Below are 14292 nucleotides of genomic sequence, written 5' to 3' on the forward strand. Positions count from 1 at the left end.
AGGTAGTCATTCTTCTTACCAGGTGAGAGTCTGAGGAAGGAAAAATCTTGAGTTTTGTACCATTTTCTTTGCTCTCATTCATCAGTTCTGAAAGAATATAAGATTGTGCCAAGTTCTAAAAGAAAACAAAAGTAAAGTCTTCTGATTCAGTTGTAATATGCCTCTGATTCTATGGAATACTCTCTTAAGCTCTCAAACGTCATCTAACATAGCAAAAAAATGTTTAAGTTTACAAAAAAAAAGTTCACATTTAATAAATGTCAGTATTACTGATTAAATCACAGTAAAACACAGAGAAGGCCTTCCAGAAGCACTGTGTGAAAAGGGGGCATACGTACGTTATGCAGCAATGGTTAAAGATGGCCGAAAACAGAAAAATCTCCAGGGGAACATTTAGCTGTCATTTGCTAGTTTACAGGTGTGCCAATAAATATAAATTAATCGTTTACATTTTACAAAGTTTCCTGATGGCTCTTACCTGCATGACTGCATTGAAAAAGCAAGTATTTCCTAAATTTGTAATTCCTTTCACAGGTGTTACACTGTTGCCTTTTCTTCCTTTCTTTTTTTCACCTGCTTCATATTTTTCTTCACAAAGCTTTAAGATTCTAGAGAATGCACCTAAGTTAGAGAAAACATAACTGACATAAGATATAAAATTCAATAACCATCATTTAAAATAATTTAAATATATTACTTAAAATTAAGTAACATTTCCCCTTGAATCACTGTCCCTGAAGTGATGTCAGGGACAAATAAATGTCTCCAGTTGGTATCCTCCTACTAAATAATTTTTCATTTTGACATACACATCTGTACCTCATACCATAATGAAGAATGAATTCCAGATGAATTAAAAATTAAAAAAGAATAAAGTAAAAAAAATAAGGAGAGAACATCCAGATCTTGGTTCCTAAATACCATTCCCCACAAAAAGAAATGAAGACTCCTTGGGGTGCCTGGGTGGCTCAGTCAGTTAAGTGTCTGACTTCGGCTCAGGTCATAATCTCAACAGCTTGTAGGTTTGAGCCCCACATCAGGCTCCGGGCTGACAGCTCAGAGACTGGAGCCTGCTTCAGATACTATGTCTCTCTCTGTTCTTCTCTCACTCATGCTCTGTCTCTCTCTCTCTCAAAAATAAATAGACGTTGAAAAAAATAATAAAGAAATCAAGACTCCTGATTCTAAACAGTCTTTTTTTTTTTTAACGTTTATTTATTTTTGAGACAGAGAGAGACAGAGCATGAATGGGGAAGGGGCAGAGAGAGAGGGAGACACAGAATCGGAAGCAGGCTCCAGGCTCTGAGCCATCAGCCCAGAGCCTGATGCGGGGCTCGAACTCACGGACCGTGAGATCGTGACCTGAGCTGAAGTCAGACGCTTAACCGACTGAGCCACCCACGCGCCCCCAAGACTCCTGATTCTAAACCGGGGGCAGCAAAGTAACAAAATAAACCTATAACATTTTTATTGTGCCAGAAAATAAGGAAGTGTTCAAAAAAACTGATGAGTATGTCAAAATACACACCATTTTGAGTAAGTTCCCACTGGTCCAATCTGGGAAAATTTGAATATCAAAATAAAGAAGGGTACTAATAGTTTATTATTCACTGGGCAAAATGAGAATGGATCTGAATGGATAATAGGTTTTTTAAATGGGAGGAAAAGAGAAAAACTTTTCCTTACAAGAGAACGCCAACTAATAGAAGAAATGATGGAACTGGAAAATCATCAGATGGTGGCATTTTTTTATATTCTTGCAACTTTTCTGTAAGTTTGAAATTGTCAAAATAAAAAGTTTAAAAAATTAATAACTATATTATAAAAAAGTAAAACACCAGGGACCAGGGCCCTGTGGCCAGCCCAAATGCCATGAGCAAGGGTCCTGTGCCCCTGGCCTATGGGCCTCTTCCCTGCCCCCTCAGTTTGCCATTTTTGGAGTTTTTCATTATTACTAAACTGATGGGACTTTTGTGTTTTTATAGTGACTCTGTGGTGCAGCTCTTTAAGAAAGCTAGGACATGCCTTAGATGCAAAACAAAACAAAACAAAAAAAACACCTATATGTTTGGCATATAAGTGCATGTTTTGGGCTCACTGATTTGTATAATTAATACAGATTTGAACATTATAATATCAATTCATGTTTAAAAACAATATGAAAATGAATAATTTCTAACATTTATTAACTGACATGATTGATCATACATTTTAACAGCACATTACTTTCTGAATCAAAATATAATTTGAAGTTTGATGGGAAATTGCCAAGTTCTCCAATCTTTTGGTTTTAACTAAAATATTATTTTAAATGCCTTTCAACTTTCAGATTTTGTAGTTCTTCGCAATTATACATTTTATTCATCTAATACTGATATAGTGTCTTGCATTGCTAATTAACTTTTAAATATTTGGCTATCTCCCCAGATGGGTGGGGATCAGAAAACGTCTCTATTCTTTCTTCCACAGGGCTGTGATGTTGGCGAGAACATCCATAATAAAAATTTAATGTAAATGAAAAATGTACCAGATTAAACAGGAGATCCAGTAGAATCTTGGCCCTCTAAGCTTCTGATGAGTTTTTTTAAATTTCTTTACTGTTTATTATTTTTGAGAGAGAAACAGAGAGACACAGAGCAAGCAGAGAAGGGGCAGAGAGAGAGGGAGACACAGAATCGGAAGCGGGCTCCAGGCTCCTAGCTCTCAGCACAGAGCCCGACACGGGGCTCGAACTCACAGACCACGAGATCGTGACCTGAGCTGTAGTTGGCCGCCCAACCGACTGAGCCACCCTGGCACCCCAGCTTCTGATGAGTTCTTAAGAGTAAGTTAAGACATCCCCTCCCATGCTACCCTTCTATATGACAGCACTGACGGAGATGAACAGATGCTGGAGGTAGCTCTGTGTTCAGGGACAGAAGCAGGCAGCAAACACCATAAAGAGAAACTTTAATCTTGGGTAAGGGCAGACTGATGTCATGCACACCCTGTTGGTTCAAATAAGGTTTGACTTGGCACCTGTGACTTTTGCCAAAAAAAGGCATCAATCGAGGGGGGTTATTAACACATTTTCTTTCTTTTTTTTTTAATATTTATTTTTTGAGAGAGAGACAGACAGACAGAACATGAATTGGGGAGGGGCAGAGAGAGGGAGACACAGATTCCAAAACAGGCTCCTGGCTCTGAGCTGTCAGTAGAGTCTGACACGGGCTCAAACTCACGAACCGCAAGATCATGCCCTAAGCCAAAGTCAGATGCTCAACCAGCTGAGCTACCCAGGTGCCCCAACACCTTTTCTTATAATGTTTTCAGATTAAATGCAGAGCTGCTATCTGCAAAGTACCCAGCAAGGTAAGCACTATGTAAGTGTGTGAAGACAGACCAGAGAATTGTTATTTGTGCCAAAATCCAGATCTTCGTAAGCTATTCTTCATGTCCGTTGTTTATACGTCCTCACTTTTAATCATTTCCTATAACTTCCTGGTTTTTTCCCCCCTTCAAGTTTATCTCTTATTTCTAACTGGATTTTCTGAATTGCTAATATGAACTTGCCTTTTATGTTGACTGTGGTTCTCCTATCTTTTTGGCTTTTCTTAATTGTATTCTTTCAGCTAATTCTTTGCTTAAAATTTATTTATTTATTTTGAGAGAGAGAGAGAAAGCGAGAGTGGGGGAGGGGTACAGAGAGAGAGAGAGAGAGAGAGAGAGAGAGAATCCCAGGCAGGCTCCACACTGTCAGCACAGAGCCCAATGCAGGGCTTGAACCCACAAACCATGAGATCATGACCTGAGTCAAAGTCAGACACTTAACCAACTGAGTCACCCAGGCGCCACTGTGGCTTTTCTTTTTAACATGTGGTAACATCTTATCACAACCCTAGAATTCTGGGTTAACACAGAAAAGAACTAGCAAGATAGATCTCTTCTCCTGTCTTCCATATATTAAAACATGTGATAAGAATTAAATCCCATACTAAAGCTTGGGGGCAAAGGCTGGTACAATCAATGGAGAAGTCACTGACATGCAGAGGCCAGCCAATGGAGAAAAGGAAAAGCAGGAAAAAAAGCAAAGACAATATTCCAAACTGCAAGCAAATGTGAAAGCAAATGAATAAAGCCAGTCAGTGGTTAAGAAGCACTACACAAGGGGTGCCTGGGTGCCTCAGTCAGCTAAGCATCTGACTTAGGTTCAGGTCATGATCTCACGGTCCGTGGGTTCGAGCCCTGCACTGGGGTCTATGCTGACAGCTCAGAGCCTGGAGCCTGCTTCAGATTCTGTGTCTCCCTCTCTCTCTCTCTCTGTCCCTCCCCTGCTCACGCGCACTCTCTCAAAAATAAACATTAAAAAAAAAAAAAAAAAAAAAAAAAGGAAGCACTACGCAAACAAGAGGAGGCCCCATATGGATCCCGGCTGGGTTTGGGAATAAGAGCAGTCTACCTCTTAATTATACTGAGATCCCAAGCAGAGCCTAAAGCAGGTTTCAGCTCTCATTAACAGCAATTGCCACTAGATGGCTTCATAGTGATTGTTAAGAGATTAAAAATGATAGAGTAATTAAATCCAAGCATTAGTCCATCTTTTTGGGCAAGGTTGTTACTCTGATTTTACATTTACAAAACTCAGTCTCCAACATGTTAAGTAATTTGCCCAAAGTCTTAAAGACAATCTTTTGACTATGAATCTATTGTCATTTTACCACCTAATTTCTCTTCAGTGATTCATGCACAATGAGAATTATAAAAGATTGGGAGGCAAGAGTCTTACATGTTTAGGGGTATGTAACCCCGAAAAAATGACTCCTCAAAAGCACTTCTTATACTTGACATTGCCATAATGTTTTTTTGCTAATTAACATGAAAAAATGTTGGGGAAAGTAAACTATATAGATTATATTAACCATACAACATATATACATATACACATATATGTTTTTGTATTTTACAGTATTTATCATTCACTTGGAATAAATGTTTTATTTTTCCAGAAATAAATTTTATTCTTACAAGAACAGCATTTTTTAAAACTGTAACATGCAAATCTCTGTACCACATTTACCCATCAGTTTTCAAAACATCTGGGATAGCATCCTAAAGTAAACAATGTTCATAAGACCATCTGGACAAAACTGCGGGCAAGAAAAAAAAGCATAAACATATGGAAAAACAGATTTTACCCTTCCCTTCAGCAGTAAGGGATGACAAATGTCGAACCTAGATATATCCACGCTTCACTGTGCGATGCTTTTCAGCACCACCTGGCTCTCCATGCACAGCCACCAAATATGGACAGCACTGCCAGAAAGAATATATCCACAGGGCAATGGCAATAAAAATAGTTTATTTCATGGTTAAATAGCCACTTCACACAAGTGGCAAGGGTCTGTTTATTGACTTTTACATCCAAGTCTGTGAGAACATACTCAAAATTAATTATGCTATTAGGCTTAAATATTAAATAGATCAGATCATTTAACTAGAAAATAAAATGACATATTCTAACAACTATTTAAATGCGTTTTAAAGTACAAGTTTTTAATTTTTCTAAGTAGTACATTTATAAAATTTAACAATTCAAATTCAATTGATTTATTAAATTTCCATTGTGTGTCAGGTACTATAGGAACCACTATCTGTAACTGTTTATATTTAATTGCTTACGATTTATGAGTAAAAAGACTGATACACAGTGAACAGCATAGGGATATTAAACCTTTTATTCATTAACAACATCTTAACAAAACTTTTAGAAACTAAGTATATTACTTCCAATACATTGCTTTTTATTAAAACACACATACCTGTTTGTATGTCAAGTTATTGAGAGATTGATTCAGATACCATTTTTTTAAACTAGAATCTTAAACTCTCAGCTGACAGTTTCTTTGCAAATGTACATGTATATTTAGTTTCTAAAAGTTTTGCTGAGATGTTATCATGAACATCTTTGATTTCGGCTCAGGTCATGATCTCACGGTTCGAGGTCAAGCACGGAGACTGCTTGGCATTCTCCCTCTCTCTCTGCCCTTCCCCCAATTGCACAATAAGTATCTTACCTTACTTATCTCCTTTATATTACCAGCACTGTCATCAGATACTGCATTTATGTAATAAAATATAGACCCCAGAATGCAAAGAACATTCTGGGAAGGCTTCAGGCATTCTAGATAAAATTTTTAAAGCTCTTTTATATCTCGGTAGTTTCCCTTTAAGTCTATAACCTGAGTACTCAAAGAGTTGCTGGTTAACTAACTGAATAGACCTGGTAGGTTCTATACATATCTCAGATCTTGCAAGATAGAAAACCAGCAAAGAAAGAAGATATATTTTTTCAACAACTTGGCTAAGGCTAAGAGTATCTAAAAAGTAATCCTAAGTACCTCAAATATTCCTACCATAAAAGTGACTCCAATACAAAGATACTATGATTATCTTTTTTAAAACCAAACTTAAAAATATTAAATCAGACATATATAAAAAAGTAATGTATAAGAAATTGTAGGTGAATATCTTTATAATCTTGGAGTTCAGAAAACTTTCAAAGCATGGCCCAAAAGGCTAAAAAATCTTCACAGGAAAGACTGATGGAACTGGTAATGATGACATTAAAAACTTCACTACTGAAAAAAAAAAGAAAAAAAGACACCTGAAAACTATAAACAAAGTTAAATACAGAAAGATGGGTATTCTTGTCAACTATACCCTTTGTATAATCTTTCTGTAGGGCAGTTTAGCAACAAAGACCAAAATTCAAGGTGTTTCTAAACTGGCCAGAAATTTCAACAAATTAACCTACAAAAATAAACAGGAAGTACACAGAGATGCAGCTTTCGTGGGAGAAAATTGAAAACAGTGAATAGTAAATTTGTTGCCAAGCAATATTAAACATCTACCTTTTCTCAAAGTTAAAAATATTTGTGAACTGCCTTGGTTAAACCAAAAGGGGAACACTGGCGATTCCCTAGTTTCCTGTGGGCACAGGGAAAGTAAACTTATTTTACAGTTTGCTTATTTAAAGACAGAGTTTGAGAGCATTATTTCCTCTGGTAATTGTCCCCACTGCAGAGATGAAGATGAAATTGAGGCACACGGTTAGTGATACAAGATTCAAACCCAGGTAGTCTGGCTTCAGAATTCACAAACTTAACCATTACGACCTACCGTCTAGATAATAACAGATGATAAGGTTAATAAGTGTGATAATTTAAGACACTACTGAAATGCTAGTGGTGATATGAAAGAAAAAGCCACTACTCTTTTAGCAAAAGCTGGATGTAATCAATTGCTGGATGTCTTTGGTGTGAATGTATATCTTTATTAAAGTTTACAGCAGCTTTTCTCAAAGGGTTCCTCGAAAGAATTAAGCCCTAATACCCTAGGCACCCACTTCATGCAACTAACTTCTCCCTATGTATTTGCAAGGTTACAGTCAGCTAGTTAGTGCCATCTTTTGGGAGAACTGAGAAAACAGTCACTCAAACAATTTTCTGTGTTCTGTAGTTTGGATGGAGAACTGTGGATTCAAATCCCTATGGGCAGGGATGCCAAAGTGGCTCAGTCGGTTAAGCGTCCTACTCTTGATTTTGGCTCAGGTTATGATCTTACAGTTCGTAGGTTCAAGCCCTGCATCAGGCTCTGTGCTGACAGCTCAGAGCCTGGAGCCTGCTTCAGATTCTGCGTCTCCCTCTCTCTGCCCCTGCCCCACTCACACTCTGTATCTCTCTCAAAAAACATTTTTTAAAAAGTTAAAAAAAATCCCTATGCCTAATGTTGTTTTTTAAACACCCAACATCCTTTTGTCCCTAACCCCTTTTACATGTGGAAATAACTATTTTTAGTACTTATTTTTGAAAATGCAAATAAATTAGGTGTATGTCACTTTATAGCAAAACAAAATCTATTACTATTATATTCAAATTGTTAGGCACAATATTATTTATCCCCAGATACTTATTTCAGATCCCAAATATGCCATTTACTTTCTTATTTCAAAAAAAGATACAGCAAACTTATTCCTAGTAAAACCAAAAGAACCAACATAACTTGTGGCTTTTTATTCCAAAAGCCTAAGCTTAATTAATTTAATAGAATATATTTTAGGCTTTCTCTAGGCTCTCTAAAAATAGCATCTCAACAGTATTAAAAATTATGGGCCCAATTTATTAAGAATGTGGGATTGTCAATCATCCATCTAGTTCACAAAAAGCAAACCAATATTAAATACTATTTCACCAGGAATACATATATTCAGTAAGTGTTTGCAGAATATTTACATTACATTTACAAGACTATCAAAGTGACAAATTTCATCAGCCTTCGGAGAACAGTGGCCCACTTTTTAGTAATACATATTTCTCAGTGGGTCTCACAAAAAAGCTTTCTTGCTTTTTTTTCAGTCTTGTGTTATACATGACCTTTTTATTATATGGGGATTTTATTTGTTGTTTTTAGTTTTCTGGTATGTGTTTGAGGGGGAAGTGTGGACGGATTTTTTTTTTTTTTTTTAAGCAAATCCTAGCATCAGATGTGAAATCTACACAGCTGTAAGTATTCTTCTGGGAACCTGCACTGGGGTTTCCTCAGCTGCTTAATGCAATTACCTAAGCCAGTCATGTAGTATTAATGTAATTTGCCTATTTCTGCAGCTGCAAAGTTTAATCTTTAAAGAGTAAAAAGAAAAAACTTGCTGCCCCACTATTCCTCTGCCTTGGAAGCAAATAATAATTACTTCACCTGTCCTCAAAATTCCACTAACTCCTAGTTAACCATTAGCCTTAAAAACCTTTAGTTGGGACACCCGGGTGGCTTAGTTGGTTAAGCACCCAACTTCAGTTCAGGCCATGATCTCATGGTTCATGGGTTTGAGCCCCACATTGGGCTGAGCTGACAGTATGGAACCTGCTTGGGATTCTCTCTCTCTTTCCCTCTCTCTAACCCTCCCCCAGCCCCATTTGTGCTTTCTCTCTCAAAAATAAATACATAAACCTTAAAAAAGAAAAAAAAAATATTGGGACGCCTGGATAGCTCAGTTGGTTAAGCATCCAGCTCTTGATTTCAGCTCAGGTCATGACCTCACAGATTCGTGGGGTCCTCTGCCCCTCTCAAAATAAATAAACAAACTTAAAAAAAAATCTTTAGTTCCATCATAATTAGTTCCATTATAATTTGATACTGCCACATGTATGAGTAAGTAGGTATACATACAAAGGCATTCCTATCTATCTCCTTATTACAGTTAAGTGACTCTTCTAAAACACAAAACTTCTTCATTTAAAATCTATTAGTGGTTGCTCACTGCCTACAGGATAAACTCTAAACTTACACGGCCCTTCAATATCTGTTCCTGCTTACCTCTAGTCTCACCCTCTCATCATCCTCCAATATCACAAAATTCAACCTTGCAGCTCCATTGAATTCCCTGAACATATCAAGCTCCCTCACCAATGAGCTATTTCCTCTGCCTGGAACACACACTCCTTTCCCCTGTGCCTAGCTCATTTCTACATATCCTTTAGCTCTTGGCTTAGAAGGCTCTTCCTCTAAATAAAACCATCCTGGCTCCTACAGTCTACCTTAGATACTACTCCAAAGTGTCCTCATAGTCCCCTGCACTTGCTGTATCACAGCCCTACTTAAACAAGCAATTATTAGGCAATTACACGTGATTTGTCAATATCTCTCACTTGACCAAAAAATCAATAATGGCAGAAACAGAAATAAATCTGTTTTGGGGCGCCTGGGTGCTCAGTCGGTGAAGTGCCCCACTCTTGGCTTTGGCTCAGGTCATGATCTCATAGTTCATGAGTTCAAGCCCCATGTCAGGCTCCATGCTGATGGTGCAGAGCCTGTTTGGGATTCTCTCTCTCCCTTTCCCTCTGCCTCTCTGAGACTCACATGCACCTGCTCTCCCTCTCTTTCTCTCAAATAAACATTAAAAAAAAAGATTTGTAAAAATGTTAAATAATGCCACTTACTAAGTTTGTGTTCTTTTAAAAATAGTTATATTTCCTAAAAACATATAATTTGTGTTAACAGGTCATGGAAATTCTTGCTATTTTCAGTGATTTAATAAATACTGTAATTTTTTATTTTAATTTCCCATATGATATTGATAGATATAACCTACCTGATCAAAGCACTTTAATCCCTCAATAATTTTTAAGAGTCTAAAGGGCTACTGAGATCAAAAGCTAAGATTTACTGAACTAGCAGTGTTTAGAAATGGATGGGGCACTCGCTTTGATTCTCTGAGTAAAGAAGCTAAGTTAGATCTATTAGACATGAAATTGCTCAGGCTTTGCATAACTTAACAACATGTGTAAGTACAGGTACAGGCTTTTCTCTCAGCTGTTATTTTTCTTAGAGCAGAATATAAAAAGGATCTTTTTAAAGAAAATTTTTAATATTTATTTATTTTTGAGAGAGAGAGCACAAGTGAGACATAGAATCTGAAGCAGGTTCCAGGCTCTGAGCTATCAGCACAGAACCCGAAGCAGGCCTTGAACTCAAGAACCACGAGATCATGACCTGAGCCGAAGTTGGACGCTTAACAGATTGAGCCACCCAGGTGCCCCAAAAAGAATCTTTTATTTATTTTTTTTTTAAAAAAGAATCTTTTAAAATCATTCTTATCCTCCCACCTGAAATACAATATAGTTTCATATTCTTTTAAAATTACTGTATGCAGACATTTTTATATTTCTACAGTCTTCACAATTATTTAACATAGCCGCATAATCATATCTAGCATTCCTACAAACCTCAATAACAACTTTCATGTCTGATTTTTAATGTACTTTATAAAAACATACTTAAACCTTATGCAACAAAAAATACTGCAGATTACTATCCCAAATAAACTTACTTCCAGAATGCCAACGAATCTTATTTTAAATCAAACTTACCTGAGAGATACTGTAGCTTGAAACACAAAGATAATGACATTTTGACCTAGAACTTCTGGAAACCCTGACCTCAGAAGTATGTCTCTCCCTAACTGTGAAGGTTCCACACTCTCTCAAATTCCCTCAATAACCTGTTTCCATTATTCCAGGTGCTACCCATGGTTCCATAAACACAATTAAAGGCTACACCTGTGCTTCCCACCACCGGTAATGATTGCTGCTCTCATCTCTACCTAACTAAAATTCTACCTTGGAGGGTCAGCTTGAAAGCCAGCTCATTCACGATTCTTTCTCAGTTCCTTTCAATTGAACATTGCAACCCTTTTGGAATATCTGAAAGCCTTTGCTTGAACTTCAGTCAAAATACAACTCTGTTCTGCTTATCTTTATTCTTTAGGACAGGAACTGTCTTATCAATCTCTATTCCCTGAAACACCATGGAAAAGAGGCAGGTGCTGTTGAGGAAAATGAGGCTCAGATGAATAGTAACCTGCCAGTGACTGAAAGAGTCAAATCTGAATGCCAGATCCCCCACCCCTGACAAAGCCCATGTTCTTTCTACCATATCATTCCATGCTCCCTTCCTTATATCCTTTTTGATAATAAATATTCAAGAAATCTGTAAAATTAAATGAAATTAGACTGGCTTTTTCTTCATCTCAAGGAAACTCTAAGGTTAAAAAAAAAAAAAAATCCAGAGAAAATAATCCCTGCAATTGTACTTTGGCTGCCCCGGCATCATATCCCTACGTATCTTATGGCCAGAAAAAAACACATAAAATGTGTGGCTTTCAGGAGACAGCATTAAGACCCACATCTATTCCTGAAATGTTAAATGTCTATCATCGTCATATTTTGCCGGTTCTTTATTTGAGCAGAATCACAGCTACAACTAGTATGCCTGGGACAAAGATTTCAATAAATGTCTGTTGAATAAATAAATGAGTGAAAAAAATAACCATTGCTTCAGCTGTCCAGGCACCTGTGTTTACCTCCTCCAGTTCCTTCACCAATTTCTCCACCATTGTTGTCTCAGAGCAATAGCTAACAAAAACAATTACATATTGAGCTGCAGAACATACAGCCGAACAACTAGTATATTTTAATACAAATTTTCAGTTTCTGAATGCCACCTACTAAGCAATTCAATTGTGGGCCAAAGGCATTTCAAACTTCTCATGTCCATTCACCCAGTCACCCAAAATCCTGAGGTGTATACTGATTTTTCCCACTCTCCCTCACTCACATCGAATCCACCCACTTTCCATCAGTGCCTCTACCGGTTTCTCACCTGAGAAACCTCCTTGACCTTCGTAATGATCTCCTCACCTCCACTTTTAACTCCAACAGTCCATACAGCAATCAGAGTAATGTTATTAAAAGACATTGAAATGACTGTTACTCCCCTGCTTAAAACACTTTAGTAGCTTCCGTTACACTTCCAATAAAATAAAAATTCTTTACCATTGAATTCCTTACAGTATAAAGTATAAAACCCAGCATGTAGTACCCACTTAATATTTCTGAATGAAGGGGCACCTGGGTGGCTCAGTGGGTTAAACATCCAACTTTGGCTCAGGTCATGATCTTGCGGTTCATGAGTTTGAGCCCCACGTAGGGCTCTGTGCTGACGGCTCAGAGCCTGGAGCCTGCTTCAGATTCTGTGTCTCCCTCTCTCTCTCAAAAATAAATAAACATTAAAATAAATGTTTTTTTAATTTCTGAAGACACTGTTTCCCTATAGACTCATTTATATTAACATGTGGGGTTTTGTTAGAAGAATGTGGAAGATTTTTTATTTTTACCACAAAACTCTATTCCTCTTCTTAACTGCATGTCAGGATTAGTACCAGAGAGCAGCACCTTGTAGGTTAACAGTAGTCATCAGACTGAGCTAATTCAGCTCCATGGAGTAGAAAACCATACTTAGAAAGCATGCCAATAAATGTCTTAACTGGAGTAACAAACTTTTATCTGTACATCACTTTTATTTTTTTAATTTACATCCAAATTAGCTAGCACTTAGTGCAGCAATGATTTCAGGAGACTCCTTAATGCCCCTTACCCATTTAGCCCATCCCCCCTCCCAAAACCCCTCCAGTAACCCTCTGTTAGTTCTCCATATTTAAGAGTCTTTTATGTTTTGTCCCCGCCCCCCCCGTATTTTTATATTATTTTTCCTTCTCTTCCCTTATGTTCATCTGTTCTGTGTCTTACAGTCCTCATGAGTGAAGTCATATGATTTTTGTCTTTCTCTAATTTCACTTAGCATAATACCCTCCAGTTCCATCCACGCAGTTGCAAATGGCAAGATTTCATTCTTTTTGATTGCCGAGTAATACTCCATTGTATATATATACCACATCTTCTTTATCCATTCATCCATCGATGGACATGTGGGGTCTTTCCATACTTTGACTATTGTTGATAGTGCTGCTATAAACATGGGGATGCCTGTGTCCCTTCGAAACAGCACACCTGTATCCCTTGGATAAATGCCTAGTAGTGCAATTGCTAGGTCACAAGGTAGTTCTACTTTTAGTTTTTTGAGGAACCTCCATCCTGTTTTCCAGAGTGGCTGCACCAGCTTGCATTCCCACCAGCAATGCAAAAGCGATCCTCTTTCTCCGCATCCTCGCTAACATCTTGTTGCCTGAGTTGTTTTAATGTTAGCCATTCTGCAGGTGTGAGGTGGTATCTCATTTTGGTTTTGATTTTTATTTCCCTGAAGATGAGTGATGTTGAGCATTTTTTCATGTGTTGGTTGGCCATCTCGATGTCTTCTTTGGAGAAGTGTCTATTCAATGTCTTTGCCCATATCTTCACTAGATTATTTGTTTCTTGGGTGTTGAGTTTGATAAGTTCTTTACAGATTTTGGATACTAACCCTTTATCTGATATGTCATTTGCAAGTATCTTCTTCCATTCTGTTGGTTGCCATTTAGTCTTGTTGATGGTTTCTTTATATTAACATGTATTATATATTATTTGTATGTCAGGTAACAACATATGTAGTTAACAAAGTATATTAATATATAATACATTACTACTGTATAATAAAGGATTTGTCTGCCTTTTGGCCTCCAGCTTCCTGAAAAGTACTCTCTAAATCCTTGGATTTCCAGAGGGACGGGAGTGTCTTTCTTATTCTTGGTGAGCTCCTAGACAGCTTATGCTAATAAGATTACTCAGGATGGCAGCTAGCCATGCCAGAAAGACCAATGTGTGATTAGAGGATAGGGGTACTGGAGACTGAGTTCAAGCATGTGGCCAATGATTCAATTGATGCCTAGTCCATGAAGCACCAATAAAAACTCTGGACCACCACAGCTCCAGATAATTTCCCTGGTTAACAATACTCTGTGTGTATGGTTACACATTGATGTGCCGG

At 37.5% G+C, this 14292-nt stretch overlaps 1 protein-coding gene across 8 annotated transcripts in view; it reads right to left on the reverse strand.

The window, feature by feature from the left end:
• USP45 (ubiquitin specific peptidase 45) overlaps window positions 1–14292 on the reverse strand; it is a 77946-nt gene that overhangs the window by 45910 nt on the left and 17744 nt on the right. For 7 of the 8 annotated variants that reach the window (XM_047858348.1, XM_047858345.1, XM_047858346.1 and 4 more), the window contains exons 6-7: window positions 479–621; window positions 20–115 (exon numbers count right to left, since the gene is read on the reverse strand). In XM_047858348.1, the coding sequence (XP_047714304.1) occupies window positions 20–115; window positions 479–621 (239 nt within the window). Of the gene's footprint in view, window positions 1–19; window positions 116–478; window positions 622–14292 lie in introns of those variants that run through there. The other variant, XM_047858349.1, reaches the window with a different exon arrangement.

The sequence above is a fragment of the Prionailurus viverrinus genome, chromosome B2, assembly GCF_022837055.1.
Source record: "Prionailurus viverrinus isolate Anna chromosome B2, UM_Priviv_1.0, whole genome shotgun sequence".
Lineage (NCBI taxonomy): Eukaryota > Metazoa > Chordata > Mammalia > Carnivora > Felidae > Prionailurus > Prionailurus viverrinus.